Source organism: Halyomorpha halys, unplaced genomic scaffold (assembly GCF_000696795.3).
Source record: "Halyomorpha halys isolate HHAL.00 unplaced genomic scaffold, Hhal_1.1 Scaffold937.1, whole genome shotgun sequence".
In the NCBI taxonomy this organism is placed as follows: domain Eukaryota; kingdom Metazoa; phylum Arthropoda; class Insecta; order Hemiptera; family Pentatomidae; genus Halyomorpha; species Halyomorpha halys.
The window spans coordinates 180874-202996 of NW_027109000.1; the positions used below are offsets into that span (position 1 = coordinate 180874).

Genomic DNA, 22123 nt, shown 5'->3' on the forward strand with positions numbered 1-22123 from the left:
ATGAATAAAGGTGATTATTTGAAAATATTTATTTATTTATAATTTCCCCCAAAAAAACGACAGGACTTTTTGAATGACCTGGTAACTTATTCATTCGAAGAAGCCATCAACCATCTTATTTTATGATCACAACACAACCACTCATATTTGATTACTTTTATCACGAAAAACTTGAATTTCATTAAATATTATTAGTGATAATTGAATTTAATAAGTAATTATAATTAATATGCTTATAATACATTTAAAGATAAAAACTTTTTCAATTAAGGAATTTTTCAATATATTTGAAGAGTTTCCTCTAAAAAGGTTGTAACTAAAAAACTTAAATGATTTTTCAGTATCAAAAGCTTCTTTCTGAATTAATCTTACTGGTGCAGACAATGAAAATAACAATGAATCAATTCTTAATCCTTAACAAAGGTATCTATGTACTGAAACTTAAAAATGTTAATTACATCAAAGGCGTTTTTTTTTCTAATACTAGAAAAGTTTGATGAAATGTTAGTAAAAATCTTTTTGGAGGAAACTCTTCATTTGAGGATTTAAACAGATTAATACTTACGTCATTTTTTGATAACTGTTAGGTCTACAAATGGAAACAGGCTTATTATAAATGTCCAAGCATGATAATCTTCTTGATTCCATTCTTTTTATCCTTTAAACAAATATATAAAAATTAATACTTAATCTTATTTTTTTTCAATATTTCCTAATTAAGAGAAGATAACACAGTTTGTCACCAAGTCAATAATAAATATTAAACTTAAATTTAAATGTGAAATATTAAATTAAATACTTAGGTTAATATTGAATGAGTAACAATGATTATTATTTAAAATTATATTATCGTGGTTATGTCTATCAAATATCATTGCATAGAAGAAACAACAAACATTGCAATTCATTTTTTCATTCAAGTACACCAGAATCATAAGGAATCAATTCCATTTTTTCCAGTATAACTTTTAATAATATCAATTTAGATATTAAAAAACAAAAATGTTCTTTTAACATGACATTACTTGAAATGAAATCATTATGTAATTTGTAGCAGACGATTCAGAGGCCAGCCTGATTGCAAGAGAAATAGCCCACTGAAATTTGTTAAAAAAAGGGCAATAGTGAACATTAATTTACAGAAAGCTAGAAATTGTATTAATCACTTCATAATACATGCAAATAGAGGAATGAACTACAGATGTAGTGCCCAAAAAAAATTGGAATAGTCTTTCCTTTTTCAGTTTTTCGATTTCATATTTATTAGCTATTTGTTTTCCATTTCTCTCAATCTTATTGCTTTTAATATTAATGCTTCAATCCACCCCTCACACAGTTAATATATTAATAGCATCTGATATTGAGTCAATAACATCAACTATGTAAGGGGCCCTTAAAACCCGATAACCATTCATCCCAAAGATTTCAGAAAGCTCAATAGTCAAGGAGATAGAGGAATTGAAGTTATGAGGATTTCAGCAGTAGGTTAATAAGAAAAGTGAAAGTTAACTAGTTAGATCTCAAAGAAGTTACTTACTTAGGAGTTAATTAAATTAGGATAAGTAAGGGTGTGGTTATGGGTTGCAGGTGGATTGATTATATAGGAGTTAGTCTATTTTATCGCTAGATACAGCATTGCCCTTAATAACTGTCATATTACTCTGATCAGCTCTAGTCACAATAATCTGGTCATTTGATTAGAAGAAGAATCAGGCAAAGTCGCCAGACTTCATAACTCTTTGCAGACTTCAAGAATGCCTCAAATATAGACTAAAAAAAAGCCATTCTATAAATATATTTCACAATTTTTGGTGTTATTCTTGATCACTACTCAGATCATCTAATTAAACCATATTTGATCTTCATCTAAATACACTATCAATCATAAGACATTCAAGTCATGAAATGTTAAGTCTCATAAGAAACAAAAGGAAGTTTATTAGAAACAACAAAAAAATTTTTTTTATTAACAATATCTAAAATAAAGAAGAATATTAGTTATGAAAACAAACTTTACTCCTATAACTTCAATAAACTTTGAAACATAATGTTTGAACCTCTACATAGGTAAAAAAATTTATTAAGTTAAAGCTTATTTCCTAATATAACATCATAATAATACACTCTGATAATCCCAATTCAATAGGCTCTGCAGAGTTGTTTGATTCAATTTATATGAAATAGTCACTGAATTAACAAGTAATTACCTTAGTCGTGGAGTACTCATGTTTGGCTTTCTAAGTACAGGAATAATTTCATATGCTGGAATACTGAAATAGAAATAAAATAACAATTAAAAAGATAAAAAGTAAAAAAAAAAATATTATATCTGTGATCATATAAAACAAATTACAGCAGTAATCTTTTGTAAAAGCAGTTTAAATGAACTTAGCCATACATGAGCATATTTTTCAACATATCACAGTCATAGAGTACAGAATAAAACAGAGAAACCTTCCCTATACTAGATGAATTGAGTGCCGTCCTAACCATTATATGATAAAATATACTTATTGATATATAATAAATTAGTTAGATGCAATTTTATAAAATGAAAAGATGAAGATAATGCAAATTTGTAATATAATCTGTATTAATAGATACAAGTGATAACTAATCTATTGTCTTTCAAACTTACTGACTTTCTTATTATTATTAGTAATTATGATTTGAATAATAAGATAAATTTTAAAATTCATCAATGAAAAGTTATTTTATTCCCAAGCGCACAATTTAGTTAAACTTTTCTACTATGACTATCACAGCCATATACAAAACACATACTCATTTTTAAAGTAAAATGAAAAACAAAAAAACAGAGGAAAAACACAAACAATGAACATTGAAAATAGACGAATAAAACTACACAAATTACATCTAAGATAAGAAAAGTGTTAGAGCTTCCTGTACCTAGAGGAAGTGGAGGTAATAAGCCCACATCCATCCCTCCAAGACCACTTTGGGTTATTCTATACTCTTTGGTTACATCAACTAATGTGATCTGATCTGAAAGACATACATAATTTTTTCGGGATATTTATCATTGCTTTTCAAGTTAGAATCAATCAAAAAGACAGCTGGAACCTAGCTGACCAGCGAGCAGTGCTATTGAAGTCATGGTGGGAATAGACAGTGTAGAACTGCTGATACAGGTGCAACAAGAGAGCAGTAACTCGGTAGATATAACCTTGGATAGGTTAGTGGAAAAGGCATCCAATTAAAAATAATCTTAAAGTTTTTGCGAAGCCAAACAATTTGGGCGATTAACATCCAGTCACATTTTAACAGTCGAGTGGAAGTTTTAAGAGACACTGTCCCCACACCTTCTATGATAGGATCAAGGAGTATGAGTATAAGATTATTGTTATTACACTGAGGGTCGGAAATCTCTTCCTCACTTCGACCCAATTGGATCTTTTGTGAGTTACCCCTCTTTCCACTAGATATCTCATATGAATCCTATGCTTCATACAAAACTCAATAATTCTTTTGGGTTTGTTCTAGAAATGTCTTCAGGTTCCATTCTTTCCTGTCCCAAATACTGTAGTCTTCGGAAGGCAAGGGCTTCACATTCACACAGAATGTGCTGTGCCTTTTCTTCATCTTTCATACATAGACAACAGGTGGAATCCTCCACTCACCTCATCTTCTTAAGATGATATTTTAAGGGGCAGCGGCCCGTGAGGAGTCCTGCTATTATCCTCAGTTCATTTATAGTAAGGTTAAGGTAAAAGTTTGCCTTTTCCTCTGATATTTCAATAAAGAGCTTGGATTGGTTCATGCCTGGTCTCAATGTCCAGAATGTTTCCTTCTCTTTATGTTCCCAGGAGTCAAGCACCTTCCTGATTGCACTTCCAGATATGTTGCAATATGGCTCAGGGCCAATAAGCATCATTTCTTATCCCTTCCTTGCTAGGATGTCTGCCATCTTGTTTCCTTCAATCCCCTCATGTCCTGGGGTCCACATCAAGGTCAGTTTATTGCCTTTTGCTAATTCCTTTAGTCTTTCCAGGCAATTCCAGACTAGTCCTGACTCAATAGTATAGGACATTATTGCCTTTAAAGCAACCTGGCTATCTGACATCATATAAATTTTTTTTCCTTATGGATTGTATTTCATGTTTTCTAATGCCACTATTTCTATTGCGTGTATTTCAGTTTAAAAGACAGTTGGGCATATTCCCATTGCTAGGGTTCTTTTGCAATTTGGTCTTACAACCCCAGCCCTTGCCTTTCCTTCCTTAACTGATCCATCTGTAACCAACCTTCTCAAATTTAGGGCCTCCTTTCCTCCACATCTCTTTGTCTAAAATACATACTTTGAAGTTTTTTTCAAAATCAAGTCTTTTGGGTAAATGGTCACTTAGTAAACTCATCCATTCATTACCCTTAATCTTATTTAGGATTTTTAAGTGTCCTTGTTCTGATTGCTCTTGTCACTCCTAGACATGTCATTGTTTGTACCTTTTCCAATTATATTTATGAGGTTTTTTCCTCTGTTTTCGGCAACCAAATTGTTGATGCGTAGGTTATCATGGGTCTTATAACCCTTGTATATAACCATTCCACCATTTTGGGTTTAATACCCCATTTTTTTTCCAAATAAACTTTTACAAGTCCTTAGGGAAGCTCTAGCTTTTTCTATGACTCTGTTTATATGGGAATTCCACTTGAGTATCTGATCTAGGATTACTCCTAAGTACTTCACCTCTTTAGTGGTATTGATCTTTACTTCTCCCAGCTTGCAATATTCTATATTAAGAATCCTCTTCTTTGTAAAGGGTATAATGGTAGTTTAGCTTGGATTTATGCTCAATCCTTGTTCTTGGCACCAATTCCAAGTAACCTTCAAGGCTATTTGCATGCGCTCTATCAAGGTTACTTCATGCTTGCCTCTTATTATTATATTGAGATTATCTGCATAACCTATAGTTTCAAATCCTTTGTTTCTTAGTTTATATAGGAGACAGTCTACCACCATAGTCCACAAGAGGGGAGAAAGAACTTCTCTGGACGTCTGTGGACATGCTAAAGCTGTTTTAAAATTCAACTCTGTTTCTCCTACCTTTGCTATAATGCTTCTGTTTACTAGCACTTCATTTATTAAAGAGACAGTTTCTTTACTTGCTCCTTTCCTCTTGGTAGCCTTACCTATTGTTTCATGTGAGGTATTATCAAATGCACCCTCTGTTTACATCGGGACCTGCTCGTGCTATAATGCAGGTGTCCCGAGTGTAATTCTATGATTAAAATTAATGTGTGGAAAAGGGGGGCTGGTAATTGTGAGACACTTTCTGCTCATAAAAACATACATGTATATTTTCTTCTATTTATAAAGGATTAATCCCTGGAGGGGCAGTTATATTAGTGTGTTAGTTCAGTAATCTTTATCTATATATGAATATGAATATATGAAACAGAACATTGGGGTCTCATAAATTATATTGGCTTATCTGGTGACGTCTTCGCCGCCACGGTGACGTATCCTAGCCGCTTCCCTCGTCGAGGTGTACGGTGGGCGAATATGGTGAAAACCACGTATCCCCGCCTGTTGTCTGAAGAGATGTCTTCGTACCTCCGTGGCTGGCCAGTGTGTCCTGGAGCCTGGCGTGATGGTAGGGGTAGGCCAGGTCCTAGCTTGCATGATGCTTAGGCTGGGGCGGCATTGCAGTCGCAGCGTCTTCGGAGCCTTCCGGTGTGCGCGGAAAGGGGGGGGCATCAGAAAATGAGATCCCCGACCCCGACTTTATATTAATTCAAAAAACAATGGCTAAAATCGGATTACTTAAATCCGACACCCTCTATATCCATGAATGCAAACAGAGCTATTACTTTTTTATCTAGAGAATTCTCTATCTTTTTAACAAGACAATGTAGTGCTGAAATTGTTGATTTTCCTGCTTGATAGGAAAACTGATATAGATGTAGTGGGTAATTCCGAATTATTAAACCCCTCATACATCCATTACTTTTTCCATTGTCTTTAATATTACTGAAGAGAGGCTAATTGGTCTATATGTCTTTGGGTCATCCTTAGGCTTGCCAAGTTTTGTATGTATTCGGGCAGCTGAGGATCAATCCTCTATCCCTTCACAAAACTTCCTCCAGGACTCTCTCTTTGATTTTCTAATTTTTTTATATTATTCTGTTAGGGTTTGTCTATACTCCTCCCATCTCCCTTCCCCTTTTGCTCTATTGAAGAGTTTTCTCGCTCTTTTCCTAAGATATTCTAGTGTTTTGTTCCACAATGGTACATCCCTTTCTCTCTGTCTCTCAATTTTTTGTGGGACAGGTTTCCTCATAGGAGCTATGGATTGCATTATGCACTTCATATGCTGCCCTTTCTAGAGATTCAATTGTTTCTATTGGGTACGTTTCAATCCCTGGGTCAGAGGTTAATAATTCCTCATATACTTTCCAGATGAGTATAAGATGGAAGGAATTCCAAATCTCATACGAGATACAATAAAAGAAACACTTTTTAATGTTTACGGCATGATCGCTACTAGCATTACCGAGAGGATGTTACCAAGGATTATGGAAGAGATTAAGATAGAGACTCAGAATTCTGTAACTTCCGCACAATAAAATACTTTAAAGTAACACACATCATCAAGTATATTGCAGAGATCATGCTGAAGGTGGGATATGTACCGGAACCTCTACGCCAAGGGCGCACAATATTGGTCTACAAGGGTAAGGGAGACCCAAAAATCATTTCCTCCTGGAGGCCAATAACAATATATTCGATTGTGCGCCGAATCATTGAAAAGGTTCTAGATATCGAATTGAGAAAACAGATCACCTTTAGCAAAAGTCAAAGGGGCTTCATCAAGAGTCTGCCGGAAACACATGTAAGCGATAGAATCATCGACGCGATCATTAAAGATGCCAAAAGTAGGAAAAAAGATTGCGCGGTGGTTTTTCTGGACGTCGTTGGCGCTTTTGACAACGTTGGTCACGGGCACATAGTGAGCTCGCTGGAGGCAAGAGGTGTGTCATCCGACCTTACAAATGTGATTGCGGCTCTCCTAACCACAAATAAGATAAAGATCACGATTGGAGCACACACGACTAGCCAGATCAGTGTCTTGCGGGGGGTGCCTCAGGGAGGGCCCTTGTCGCCTTCGCTGTTCAACCTAGCAATCGATCATTTGTACCACGAGCTCTGTGATCAGGAGTTTGCCAATAAGTTTGGATATGACCTGAAAAGTGACCAAGAGAGCGTGGTCCTCACAGGGTTCGCGGACAATCAGGCTGTAACAGCGCGCGACAGGGGTTCTGCAGAAATAATAATAAATGGTGTCCAGAGGCTGCTCGCGGAGATTGGTTTGGCAATTAACGCAAAGAAAAGTGTGGGTATCGTATTGGACAAAGGAGAGCTGCGGTCAACAAAGCTCTCCCGTGAGAATACAGAGGTCATCCAAATGGCAAAAGCCGAGGACACCATCAAATATCTTGGATGTACATTCTCGGGAGAGCTAGTATTTGGAGAAGAGGTAACCTCGATAAGTTGGTGAGCTCATGCCTCCTCAAACCAGAACAAAAGATCAACGTTGTCAACCAATACTTGTTCCCGGGCCTTGTTTACCCTCTCCAGACTGCTCCCCTTACAAAGATACGTCCTGCGGTATTGGAGGGCATTGATACCAATATCCGCAATATCCTCTACGACAGTCGTTACATGAGGAGGCTTTCGAAGAATGGGCCAGTTGCAGATAGCAGGGTATCGGTGTTCGCCATTTCAAAGAGACCCCGAAAGCAAATAGATATGTATGCGACAAGCAGGTACTCTCGGGGTCAGAATGAGAGAACGCCCTGAAACTTAATATCAACTACTGAAAAATGCGTCCCTTTCCATAAGGAAAAATTCCGCGAGACCTTCGGAGAGAGAGAGTTCACCGTGAGAGGCCTCTGGTTTGGATCTCGTGGAACAATACCAGATAGAACAAGGAGCTTCTTAGAAGGCCTAGGTGTTAGCATTGGGGATATTGCGATCTTGGTGGAAAATATTATTTTGGACTCTCTGGGGATCATACACCATCACCTGCATGGGAATTAGCTCAGAGATTATTCTTTGTTTTATTTATTCATTTTAATATGTTGACCTCTCTATTTGTGTGTTTTAACGTATTTATTCATTAAATTATTTTATTTTATTAATACTATTTTTTTTTAGTGTTTTTTTTAAGCTTATTTATCCATTCAAGTGTTTCCTGTAACCGGTTTTTTTATTATATTTTCCTTTTAATCTATGTGTTAGTCTTATTCTCGTAAAATGTATCTATTGTTTGTTCTTGGTAGACTGATCTACTGCTGTGACTATGAATGATGGTCTGATCTCACATTACCGTCTAATATTGAATTTTTTTAGCGGGTCACTGAAGAGGATCTAGGAGGGTGAATTCCGGAGAGCGAATTTGTTGATCGGGTGAATTGAATAATTGAGCAGAAATGAGAGGGAAAAATAGGAATGAATGAAACATTTGTATTTGTTGTACAGACCGAAATGGATTGTAAAAGGAAACTATGGGTGAAAAAAATTGTTTATTATATCCTAATTATTGTATCTCTTTTTTTTTATGATTATACTATGTATGTGTAATGTATATATGTCCGATTACGGATTGATAAGTATGTTGTGTGAGATAGCAACCTAATGTATTTAGGCAGCATAGATAAATAAATAAAGTATTTCTCTCTCTCTTCCAAAGACACAACTAACAGGAGCCCCACAAGATCCAAGTGAATTGCAAGCCATCTGTAAGAGGAAGAGGAAGAAGTATGATGTTCACAGGTATGGTGCTGAAAAAATATCAAATGTACCGTTGGTTAAAAATAAAACGTTTGCAGACATTATAAAGACGTTACCATTAAAGCAACCAACCTCAATTCAGCCAATGTATCTAACTATAGCCAAACAAGGTAAGACTGTTAGCGAAATCATAAGAGATCTCCCATCTCCATTTGAGCTTGGTGTCACAACTAAGGTTATCCGCGCAACCAAAGCTGGTTCGGTGTTGTTTTGTGTAGAGGATGAAGCCAATGCCACCAGTATAATAAAAAGTGGGAGAAGCTTAAAGAAGCTGGTATTGAGGCGCAAATGGCCATGAAAAGAAAGCCTTGGATTGAAGTTAAAGGTATTCCCCTCTCTTGGTCAGCACAGGATCTCGAAAAAGTGCTATGGATGAGGCTGGAGGAACAAGTAAGCTCTGCACCACAGGACAAGATAGGCCTCATAAAACCATTGTTTTCCTCTCGAGGTAGGAACAAAATTATCAACAATTGGGTAACAGAAGTACACCCTAGAGTAAGTTTTATCTTATTGAAGGAGAAAATTATGTTAGGTGGGTGGTGGTCGTTATCCTTTAACAACTACTTAGATGCCCCTCATTGCTTAAAATTCCAAGAACATGGGCATACAAAGGCCACTTGTGAAGCAGATGCAACGAGTGGGCATGTTATGAAAGATTGTCTACTAAAAAAGGAAATGGCTTGTAATAACTGTATTAGGGCAAATGCCAATCCAAAGCTAACAAAACATATGATAGGTAGCAAAGAGTGCCCTGTGCACATAACGTAGTGTAAGAATTTGGTGAAAAGGACCCATTATAAATAGAATCACGATCCTCCAGCTTAACATGGGTCGCCGGCATCTCATGGCGGATGAAGTGAGAGCTCTCGCCAACCGCTATGATATCCTGGCGGTCCAAGAACTTAGCTGCTGTGGGGACTTGGTCACGGGGTTGGGACTCACGTCAAGGGTTATAGGTCTAAGCAGTAGAGAGGAGACCTAGGGCTGCTATAGTAGTTAATAATCCGAACTTCGATATGATGGATCTGGGACAGTACATCACGGCAGATTCTGTTGCATGCTGTGTCAGGTGGGGAATCGTCACTTTTATGCTGGTATCAGCTATCCTATGGTATTAATGATTAATGATATTAATGGAAATAATATCAACGATGACATAAAAATATCAGCTGCCCTGGAGAGAGTTACCGCCAGCTCTAGAAGCCTGATCATCTGCTTTGACACAAACTCCTGGAACACAGTCTGGGGATTCAGTCAAACAAATAGAAGAGGCACTAAGCTCGAAGAGTTCATTGCAAGGAGCCAGCTAGTAGTAATGAATGAAACCCCTGCTATTCCTACATTTTATTGTGTAACGGGGCAGAGTTGGATTGATACGACACTGGCCTTGTCTGTAATAGCAAGCCGGATTACTGGTTGGGCTCCCAGATCTGAGACAAGTTCTGACCATCAAGCTATAGCTTTCAAGCTTAAAGAAAGTTCTAAAAGTTTACAAAAGGGTACATAACTCGAAGAGCAAATTGGAATGCCTTCCAGTCAACGCTAGAGGGAAAATTAGTTGACGAGGAATGTGATGCGGTGGGAACAGTCCAGCCAGTTGACTTGGACTATAGAGTGACCAGAATCACAGATATTATCCGTGATAAAGCTGAAGAATCTCTGCGGCACTGAAAGGCAAGAGCTTAACCTATCCTATGGTTGATGTTGGCCTGAACTACCATGAAGCTCAACAAGCATGGCAAGTTGAAGCATGGAGGTATCCAAGCATCTACTCTGGAAGAGGCGGAGAAGATGTTCATTGAGGAAACCTACCCCAGGGATGACCCATGACATGATAATGAAAAGAATAGATTCATAAGGCACACCACGATATGCCCACCTGGCATGGATTTTCTGAGAGCACGCCATGATGTTGAAATGAGGGCAGAGAAATATGTTAAGCTCCTTCTGTTTGATATATCTTCCGCCTTTGATAGTGTATGGTGGCCCGGGGTCTCATACTTTAGCAATTGCATAAATATGAGACCCCAAGCAAGTTACCTTGAGAACAGAACGGTAAAGATACGAGGCAAGTTCTATGAAATAGAAGATACCATGGAAAGAAGTTGCCCACAAGGAACTGTCCTTGGTCCTGCTTTGTGGAAATTGGTCTTTGATGAGTTGTTGGGGGTGCTTGAAGAGGAGCGGTTCCCTGCCACAGCTTATGTAGATGACCTGGCCATAGTAGTGGTGTCGAACAGCAGAGCCAGATTAAAAGATGAAGCTGATAGGAGCCTGGTGTGAGAAGAAGCTAAAGACTCAAACTATTCTCTTAAGAGGTGTGACAGACAGGGTCCACTCTATTACTCTCAGGAAACAAGGAGCAGTGATACGACCCAGTGAGGTTGTCACATACCTTGGCATAAGACTTGGAAGAAACTTCAATGTGACGACTCACTTAGACTACATGAAAAGTAGGGTAGCTCTTGCTCTTCATGTACTTAATCATATTGGGGGCATGTTTTAGGGCCTTACATACCCAGCAACATTGACCATTTATAAAGGAGTGGTTGGGCGTCTTCTTGGGATATGCGTTCCCTGCATGGAGTCAATATTTCTCGCAAAGGCAGAAGAGTAGGTTGGCGACAATTCAGAGGATGGCTCTGCTGCGAGTCACTCAAGCATACATAACAGTGTCTCACGAGACAGTGCAGGTGTAACAGGAGGAGATCGATATACTCCTCCTGCTAACTCCTGCACTACACTATTACCGACAGATGGTAAAGAGGGAATGTCTGGTGGATTCACCGAAGAATCTCCAAGTGTGTATTGGTGAAGATCCAAACAGATGGAAGAGGATCCTTCAAGAAGAAACCTTGCAAGAATGGAACCGATGGTGGGTGAATAGCCCAAAAGGGGCTACCCTAAGGAAGTACTTTCCTACTGTTGGTTCACGCCTAGAATCAACATGGGTTCTCTTTAACTACTGGGTCTCGCAGTTCCTCACGGGGCATGGGGATTTCTGAGCTAAGCTCACTGCATATGGCATAAGCATCGGTCCCCTATGCCCAATTTGTCGGGTTCCAGAGACCGCCAAGCACATTGTAGTTGCCTGTACTGGCTATGATGCACTGAGAGCCAAGATGGTGAGGGAGACGACTCAATGTTCTGATGGAGAGCTATTTCCCTAAGCTTATGAAGAGAGAAAATTACCCGCACTACAAGACCTTCCTGAACGGGTGGAAGGAAGCCTGGGTTCTTCTCATTTCTCCCTGGGTAGGAGAGAAGAAGCTATACCAGCAAGGCCTCTGTAGAAGAGCAAGATATGTTGCAGCAATAAGTTGTACCCACTGCTGCGAACACTCATATTGCCTACACAGGCAGAGTAGGGTGATAAATAAGTAAATAAATAAGGTTAGAATCAAGAAAGAAAAGTTATGTCAATATTCAATATGAATAATATTGATGAAAATGTTGAAATGAGCAGCATCAATAACTATTATATTCCAAGATATCAAAGGACATCAACATCTTGTTCAGAGGAGTTAGCTTTCCACATCAAGTCAGGCAGTTATTGTGTATCTATTGCGGTTTTAGTAGAGCTAAATTCAATAAACTTATCAAAAGAGTAAAAAAAAAAAATTACTGTTTGTTAGGCAAGCCTAGTTACCAACTAAATCTAACTTATAATTAGTAACATGAAACTTTTTTAAAAAAATTAGATTGTACCTTCGGTCAGAACTGCTACTACATAATGAATCATTTTCTGTATTTAAAGCAGAAGTATTTGTTGGCCTGAAAAAAAAAAATAAATAAATAAATAAACATTAATTGACATTGGAATAAAAATACAATACTTTAACAGTGTTTAATATTTCAAAATGATACAAGCCATTAATTTACTTTTGAGAAACATAATTCAATAACAATACATGTTATAGCACTTAAAATCCTATATTTGAAAGACCACCGGAAAGTCCAAGTTTGATAAAAGATTATCTTCATTATAAGTGAAATATCAGACATCCTTTCATTAGCATATGGGATAGGTATTCTTAAAATAGGTAAGTATGGGTAAACAACTTAACACTTGTCTAATATTACATTTAAAAAGGAACCTGCATTGCCAAAAAGAAAGAAAGTTAGCCAGAGCTCAACTAAAACAGAATGAACCAACAATACTTCCCCCCATGAACAGCAGATGCCAGGAGTCTCAATTATATAAATGAATAACTTAATTAAAAAAAAAAAAAAAACACTAACCACCCATTATCGTCAGAGGTTAATTCACAGCCATCGTATGCTGTTATTCCATGATACGCTAAACCGCTAATTGACCGATGAAACTCTTCTAGAGAGCTGTCAATATCCATTCTATAAAAAAAAAAAAAAAATCTTTTAGAGCAAAAAAGGAATAAATAATTAACCAAAAACACAAAAAAAAAAAAATACTCAAAAAAGGCCATAATATTGTAATTAAAATAAATTTAAAGTGACATACTTTGTAGGTGTGAGACAATCGAGTGTATTGTCCATAAAGCTCCATTGAAAGGTATTTACTCCTACATTTTCTGGAGAATCCCTAAGTAAAACTTAGTTATAAGGAATTACAATCATTTCACAAATAATTATTATTAACATTGAAGACACAAGGTATAAATTAAACATTTATACACCAAATCAAACTGCAATAGTTTTCAGATCCCTTTATTACCTACATTAATTACTATTAATTATGCTGCCATTAACGAGATATTATTATTTCTAACAATTATTGTTTAATAAATAAGATCTTCTGAATATCAACGGTAAGCTACAAATATCTTTTATCAACAAATAAAGTAACTTCACACAAAAACGAAAACTTTTTTTCACATCCGACATTTTTTTTAAACAATAAAACTGCTCTAATAATTTTTATTTCTATGATGATAAAAAATGTGTTATTTTAGTGTATATAGGGAAAATAAAAAGATGTAGAATCAGCCAAAAATTCAGATTAAAGGTATTGGCCACTCACAATTTATATACTTATCTTTTTCTTTTTTGTTAAAATAATTTTGGATACCTTTTCATACTTGCTTCCAAAAGGATTTGTCTTTCAAATCTGAAATGAAAACATAATTTAAATGATAGTTCAATTTGTTTAATTATTTTCAATATATCATTATTTTTTAAGGCTTTCTAATTGAGCTAAAAATAAAAAGACAGTTAAGTACTAAAGACTGTCTATTGTTTCAGAATTCCTTTTAGATTTTTTGACATATATATTAAAAAAACATAAAAAATAAAAAGATATATACTTAAATAAATATGATAATGGTAAAAAACCTTTTAACCCATCAGTTCCACCAGAACTATTGGTGATAGTTAATTTTTTTGATCTTATCAAATCGATTTAGCATCCAAAAAAACGGACTGAGTATCAGGCTAAGAATAAAAACACTATCAAAACTGAGTTTAATACTGTCTACAGTTCCAGATTAAATAATAAATAAAGGGAACTACTGAAGTTCATAGACTAGTCAATATTAAGTTTAATTTATACATTCACAAAAGATTATGCTCTTCATTTTAGTGAATTCTTTTGTAAGAACTTTTCCTTATAATTTCATGAATGAATCTTCCTTTTCTCCCCAAAAATTCATATTCAATCATTATTTGCACGATTATGAAAAAAATGTAAGTCAAAAAGTGTTAGATACAACAGAATTTGATAATGTGAAAAATGCTTTTAGTGACATAAGGTTGTAGAAGATACCAAAGCAATCTACAAGTGCTAGAATGCTCCAAATATTTTCATTCATTTTTAATAAAGCAGCATTCGCTTGTGGCAGCTCTGATATACACTCAAGGCACTGCAGTGTGTGGTGCAGTGTCGCCCACTTTGGGAATCAATTCCCTAGAGAGTGCATTTGGAACTGACGGGTTAAAGTTGGAATGACTAAACGTTCAATAATAAATTAAGCAACTACAATTTGTAAGTAATTATTTATTAACTTCTAATAAATGAGTCATTCCAAGTCAATTCAACACAGAAAAAGACCATCTAGAATCTTATTATCTCAGTTTTCATTGAAATTAGTTGGGATAAGAATCCTAATAGTGTAGGTTTAGATTTGGAAAAATATGAAGTTTTATTGAAATATTTCAACTTATTTTTGAATTGCAGAGCTCAAAATATCATAAATGATCACAAAATCTGAGAAAGATAAGTTTTGAAATGTTATAACTTGACACATAGTGAGTAGTATTAGACAATGAATGACATGTCACAATCAGAGATAAAAAAAAATAAAATAAAACTTTAGTATTTTTGAGTGCATAATTACTATTGCAACTTCTAATCAAACAAGACATGGGAAAAAACTTACTAATTTAAACATGTTGGTTCAGTTGATATTTTCTATTGAGAATAATCAATCCCTTCCGGTTGGCAGCAAAATAACTTTTTGACAGCCAAATTCAAAAAAAAAAAAAATTGAAAATAATTGCCTACTTCTTGAATGGGCCTACTGCCTAATATAAAAAAACTCCATACAATTCTGCTTTCTGTGGGGAAGATTTTAAATTGGAAGTATAGTGGCACTTTTTTACCATGTAACATGGCCAAAAGCCTTCGACTTAGTTGGTACTCCTATAAAGATACCGGCATCCTGTGCTAGTTCACACAGAACCTATAAAATGTATGAAACCAAATTCAAACCCTATATAATTTCCAATAAATAATTAACATGAAAATCTTTCCCAAAATTAGGAAAGTTTCGGCATCAATTACAAAACTTGCCACTATTTGTTTCTGAACACATCAATGAGAATTTTACAGTACTTTAATTTTTTTTAAAGTTGAAAAATCTCAGTAAAATTTTATACTTTAACAAGTCTATACCAAAGCAAAATTTAAAATTTCAAGAAAATTATATGTGGTGAGGTTTAAACCCTGAATATAATTAACAAGGAATGCCCAATAGCAAAGATCTAATGAGTATTTATTGTTATATTAAGGTAGATATTAATAAAGTATCATCTAAAAATTACTACCTAATAACTCTCTACATAACTAATATAGTTTATAACTACTGATAAGACTTTTGTAGTACCTAGTTTCACAGATAACGTCTGTTTGACTGCTCTTTTCAACTTTCAATATTCTAAAATAAAAAATGAAGATTGAAAAATTAATTCATCTTAATATTTAATTAAGGTCTGCATGATATCTCACATTCTTATATTATAAATGATTACCACTATACCTTTTCTCTTTTATTTGATCTGTCTGAACTCCCTTTTGAATTGGCTCTGAACTGCAACCAAAGCCATATACATATTACATTTAAAGAAGATTTAGGTAAAAGAAAAAAAAAAAAAAAAAAAAAAAAATATCTTAAAATGGCTAGTACTCTTGAATGCCAAGTCATAATTATTGTTTGAAAATTAAAAATACTCAGTTATTTTGGTTCATTATTTCCTAAATTCATATCAAAGTTTCGTTTCATGATAAAACTGAGGTATTTAAAATATTTTGGCAATGCCAGTTATAAACATCCTAAGCAACAACTATTTGCAATGGATCATGTTTTGTTTTTTTAGTTAATATCTTGCAGATACGATACCTTTTTTCCTTAATTACATCTGTCTGTACTCCTATTTCACTTTTGTATAACCTGCAATGAAAACAAGATAATCTTGCATGACATTTTTAAGAATACTATAACTGGGAAAAATCAACAATAATATCTGTATAATCAAGAGGAAGACTATAAAATCAAAAATTAAATATATATAAAATAATCACATACCTTCTAGTACTGATCACTTCTGTCAGCATCCCTGTATTTAATTTGGGTATTCTGAAATAAAATAATATTAACACAGCCTGGAATTAAATTAATAATTGGATATTTTGGTTTGGATTTAATATACAATAGTAATATTCACACTTTTCTTTTATTTTAGGGTATTGATAACAAATTCTTTCGTTTATCTAATTATTAGTAAGTAAAATTAAATGAGTATTTTATAATATTACTTTAAAAATTTAAAGAGATTAAATTATTATTGAACAATAGTTATTTTATCAATTTATTGATACCTTGTTTCAGAGATTTGTACCATTTGGACCTCTGTTTCAATTTTTTCTGCCCTGAAATAAAATTATAATTACTAAATGTATTTTTTTTTAGTAATTTTAGACCATTAAAATTATAAAGTTGTTGTAATGTGTTGATGATAAACAGGAGTTGAGTTCTAGTAACCGTGGAGGCTGCAAGATGATTTTATAATAAAATAAAAAATTCAGAGGATGAAATTAAAAGAGCAATCATTATTAAGAAAGATCTGAAGATGTATTTTACTCAAGATAGTGATGGGCAAGAGTCTTAAGGTGTCCCCTTGGCAAGCTAGAGTCAAAAGCAGTACATTTGAATCCAGCCTTAGTGGGCTGAAATTTATGGACCCATACAATGAATCTCAACCTTCCCACTCCAGCTAGAACAAGTAAGGAACTAGTAGAATAACTACAATGGCTAGGTAAGAGAAAAAATGTATATATATTTATTACACTCAGATGCTAGAAAATAGATAAAAAATTTGATTATATACAAAAATAAAATCTCAATAAACAAGAGATGGGAAATTCAACATGAAACAATGAAACTAAAAAGTATCTAGAGGATGGTTGCAGAAACGATAGAAAGTTTCCTTTTTTAATCTCTAAAGTCCACAAGCTGAAAAAGGCCTTTCATGTGCTTCCCAAAGAGTTGTTAGGCAGGATCATTGGGATTAGCATGTTTCCCATTCAAAGCTGCAGATAACATCCAAGAAATGGAGACCAAACTAATGAACTGGAAATCATCTGGAACTGAAGATCTGCAAGCAGAAATATAACTAATAGGAAATAAAGGAGTTTGACCTAACATGTGTGCCGTTCATAGATTTTAAATGAACTACTCCATCATAAGACAAGAGCTCTTCAATATCATACAAGTGATGGAGATCCTCCTGAAGCTCATAATTAATGCTTCCGTGCTGAAAGAATGAAATATATAAGTGGTCAGTCAATTTTTTAAAGAGGCCAGTCCAAGCCATTCAAGATAAAAAAAGATACACAAGGTGAAACCATAAAGCATTACGGGTAGTCTGCAAAGAATTTAAATGGAAGCAGATGATATTAAAGAGAAAGAAGCAATTAAACCAACAATAGTACCACATGATAGGATATATGCTTTTGAAGGGGTATATAGCTTCCAATACCTTGGCTGTGTTATCAATTAAGAAGAGGGTAAGAGAACTGTTTAGATGCAGTAAGATGGTCTGTCTGTTGCTAGGTGACGCCTTAGTAACAATTATCAGCCCCAAGCACCTGTCTCTAATACTCATTATAACAGACAAACGTACTTACATTTTTTCTTTTCAAATAACTAAATCCAATTAAATCAATATAAATAAAATTAACGTTATTAAATTAAACACTAAGACTAACTAAATATTATTTACAAGGTAATTATATATCATGGTGTTAACAATAAATGTATCATAAGAATGGGATCTAAACAGATGAGGCTTTTTGAAGATAGAGCAGGCCAAAGATTGCTAGTCATTTTCGGTACAAGTAAAACTAGATTGTTTGATTTTTAATTTAAATATTGGTTAAAAAAAAAATCTGAGGAGTATTTATCAAATCTTTAATACATACACTGCATTAATTAATATACACTTCTTAAAAGTAAAGTTTTTTTTTTATAAATTAAAATTCTACCTCTAAAACTTATTCAGTTCATTTCAAAATTTTAATTTTTCTCTGTTGAATAATGTTACAAACCAACATTTTAAAGAGAAAGTAAACTTATCTACATGAAATGCTCCAATGATATTAATTAAATAATAATTATCCAAAAGTGGAATTATTGACTTTTAAAAGAAAATTTCTAATTTTCTAAATAAAGTGCAATCTAAATCTAGTAGTTAAAATTATAGTTCAACAATTGTGAGTTTATTGATTTATTACTATTATACCTCTTTTCACATATCTGTTCTGTTTGGATCTCTTTTTCAATTTTCTGAAGCCTGAAATAAAATTGTAATTATCAAATATTGTTGTAATGCTTGAATTAAGGGCATATATAAATATATTAATTACTAAAAATGTTTGTTATGTGTTGATGATGAGCTTTATTGACCATAAAGATTGTAAAAAATTATTTTTATAAAAAAAAATTAATGGATGATGTTAAAGGAGAAATCATTATGTAAATAATTTTTAATCCAACTCAAAACTTTAATTTAGTTAAATTATTATTATTATTGATTTACTACTACTATAATACCTTGTTTCACAGATTTTTTCTGTTTGAATCTCTTTTTCAACTTTCTGAACCCTGAAATAAAAATGTAATTATCAAATATTGTTGTAATGCTTGAATTAAGCACATATATATGTAATATTCAAAAATATTTAAAATAAATAAAAGGAAAATTGATAGTTTTAACTTAATTCTCATATCTAAGGTATAGTTTTGAAGATGACCAGGTCAAATAAAAAGATTAAATATTAAATAGATATGAGAATTTTAATTTTATTATACTATTGTAGACTCTTAACCTGAGGGCAAGTTTCTAGGCAATCAGAACACTTATCTTTAATAATACTTTTACTTAATCGTACGTTGAGCAATGCTAAACAATTTATGCTCTTCTATGATGATGGATGATTTTGTATGACTTCTTTTCAACAAACTAACACTGTCTTTAAACGAAACCTTGGTCCTCTAAAAGTTTTAACTCATCTCATTCACTAGCAATCCAAAACAAGGAGTCCCTTTTTCTTCTTGGATGATTCTTCGATGTCTTCTTTTTCAAGATGTCTCACTTCATCTAGACAAAAGATGATGAGGACCACTTCATCCAGGAAACATCATTCTCCGCCCGTGCCTAAGCAATGAATCCCAACAAAAACCAAGTTTTCTTCCTTCCCCTTCTCTCATTGTTAGTCCTCAACATGGATTGTAGCACTATGGTTTTGAGTTTTTTCCTATGATTTCCTTTATGAATAATTTTCTTCAATACTTATTCTTAAATGTATTGTAATGATAGGAAGTTAAAATAAAGTTTTTAAAATATTTGAATCAGCTAAACATGGCCATTAATCAACGGATTTTTGGAAGGACATGCGCCGCCATCTTCTTTGTTTTGAATAACGACCTTTTCAACTCCATATTTGACAGAACAAAATTGGAAAGCTTTCTTTTTGGTGTAACAAAGCAAATGAACAAACATTGAAATGATACATAAGATAAAAACACATTAAAAACCATTTCTACATGAAAATATACCATTTACTCAAAAAGAGGGTACTACAATATAAATATATTAATTACTAAAAATGATTGTTATATGTTGATGATGAGCTATATTGACCATAAAGATTGTAAAAAATTAATTTTATAAAAGAAAAATCAATGGATGATGTTAAAGGAGAAATTATTATGTAAATAATTTTTAATCCAACTCAAAACTTCAATTTAGTTTAAATTATTATTATTTACTTATTACTTATAATACCTTGTTTCACAGATTTGTTCTGTTTGGACCTCTTTTTCAACTTTCTGAAACCTGAAATAAAATTTTAATTATTAAATATTATTGTAATATTTGATCAGATGCTTAATTGTTTATAATTCTTACACAGTCATTATAACAATTTGATTTTCTTTTAACAATTGATAATGCAGAAGTTTAGTCTTGTGCAAAAGATACCCCAACTAGTTACTATAATATAACCATTGACTTAATTTAAATAATAAAAATAAATCATTAAAAAAATAATAATTTTGTAATTGAAGAATGAATGAACAAATTAACAAACAAATACAACTGACATTTACAGGATAAATATCAACTAATACAATGAAAAAATAATTTGAGTAAAAAGTTAAAGACTTAAGCTGAACATAAGGCAAACAATATGAATTTCAAAAATTTTTACAAGATCTAATCTATTTTGATGAGAATTACAGATCTTAAATTAAAATAGGTTTGAATCTGACAATTCCTTATAAAGCCCCAAGTTTATTAATGAAATATGCTTGAACAGTGGTAAGATTTCTTGGGTATAATTTATTAAACTAATAAAATTAATAAATAAATAAAAAGTTATTTCTTTATCATTTAAACCATTTGAAATTACTTTTACAACTGATGATAATACCTTGTTTTTTCATGGAGTGTTTCTGTCTGTGAATCCTTTTCAATAAACTGCAATCTGAAATAAAATGTAACGGAGCTCAATCATAGATACCATAAACCAAATCAAGATAAATTAATACATCTTACCTTTTCTGTCCTATTTGTTCAGTTTGTACCTCTTGTTCAATTTTTTGATATCTGAAACAGAGAGTGGAGAATCCAGTTTTTATTTTAAATTACCGTATGTAACTTTTGATAGATAGCTTTAAGTTAATTTAAAAGGTGACTGTAAAGTACTTTTTTTTTTTTTTTTTTTAAGGCAATCCGCATGGAAGGTGATGTTTGCCTAGTTATCTACAGGTGACCAACCTATTCTAACCATAGTTGGGGGTCAAGATTTTTATTTTGTGAGAACGCCACTTAATGAAAAAAATTAATGCCCCAAGGCTGGATTCGAACCCGCACCGCCCGCAGACCTCAGAACAATAGGCTTGCGCCTAACCCCTGAGCTACGGTGCAGCCCATGAGAAGTACTTTAAAAATCAGCATGTACACTCCGTTCTTCATGGAAAGCTCTTCTATACTTTATTTAAAATGGCTACCTCTCTGTAATGAAACTACTGGACATTTCCCATAAATTTGATTTGATATATTGTGAATTATTTTATATTTTTCTAAATTATATTATTTATTGATAACAAGCCTCATAGAATATCTTGATGAAATAATAAGAGGAGATTCTGGCGGTGAGTAAAGCATAATATAGCAACACCACTATCTCATCATCTCTACTATAACAACTTAGAGCCCCACTAACTGCTATGGGCTGACATGATGCATCCTACCAGCTAACATGTGAACTACTACTGTCATCAGGCAAACATCATATATTAATATTTGTATTAATTATTGTATATACTTTAATTTAACACATGTAACAACCTTATAATATATTGTGATATTCATAAGTGTATCATTTGAAATAATAAACATTACAGTATAATCTGCTGATCCACTAAAAGCTAACCTCTTACACACAGCATCTCTCAATGACCTTTAATAGCCCCAGAGAGATAAATTAGTCTAGTTGATAAACCAAAGTGTTAATAGTCAGAGGAACCTCACTCCAAAGGGCCAGGAATAGTG

At 33.6% G+C, this 22123-nt stretch overlaps 1 protein-coding gene across 6 annotated transcripts in view; it reads right to left on the bottom strand.

Annotated features, from left to right (window-relative positions):
- Positions 1-22123, bottom strand: part of LOC106687250 (uncharacterized protein MCAP_0864) — a 58951-nt gene that overhangs the window by 7382 nt on the left and 29446 nt on the right. For 3 of the 6 annotated variants that reach the window (XM_014431018.2, XM_014431024.2, XM_014431021.3), the window contains 16 exons: positions 21125-21175; positions 21000-21053; positions 20354-20404; positions 19120-19170; positions 18809-18859; positions 16887-16937; positions 16594-16644; positions 16408-16458; positions 16048-16098; positions 15895-15945; positions 13863-13901; positions 13296-13376; positions 13058-13168; positions 12524-12589; positions 2208-2270; positions 566-658 (listed from right to left, as the gene is read on the bottom strand). In XM_014431018.2, coding sequence (XP_014286504.1) covers positions 566-658; positions 2208-2270; positions 12524-12589; positions 13058-13168; positions 13296-13376; positions 13863-13901; positions 15895-15945; positions 16048-16098; positions 16408-16458; positions 16594-16644; positions 16887-16937; positions 18809-18859; positions 19120-19170; positions 20354-20404; positions 21000-21053; positions 21125-21175 — 966 coding nt within the window. The remainder of the gene's footprint in view (positions 1-565; positions 659-2207; positions 2271-12523; positions 12590-13057; positions 13169-13295; positions 13377-13862; positions 13902-15894; positions 15946-16047; positions 16099-16407; positions 16459-16593; positions 16645-16886; positions 16938-18808; positions 18860-19119; positions 19171-20353; positions 20405-20999; positions 21054-21124; positions 21176-22123) is intronic. The other 3 variants (XM_014431019.2, XM_014431020.2, XM_014431022.2) reach the window with 3 other exon arrangements.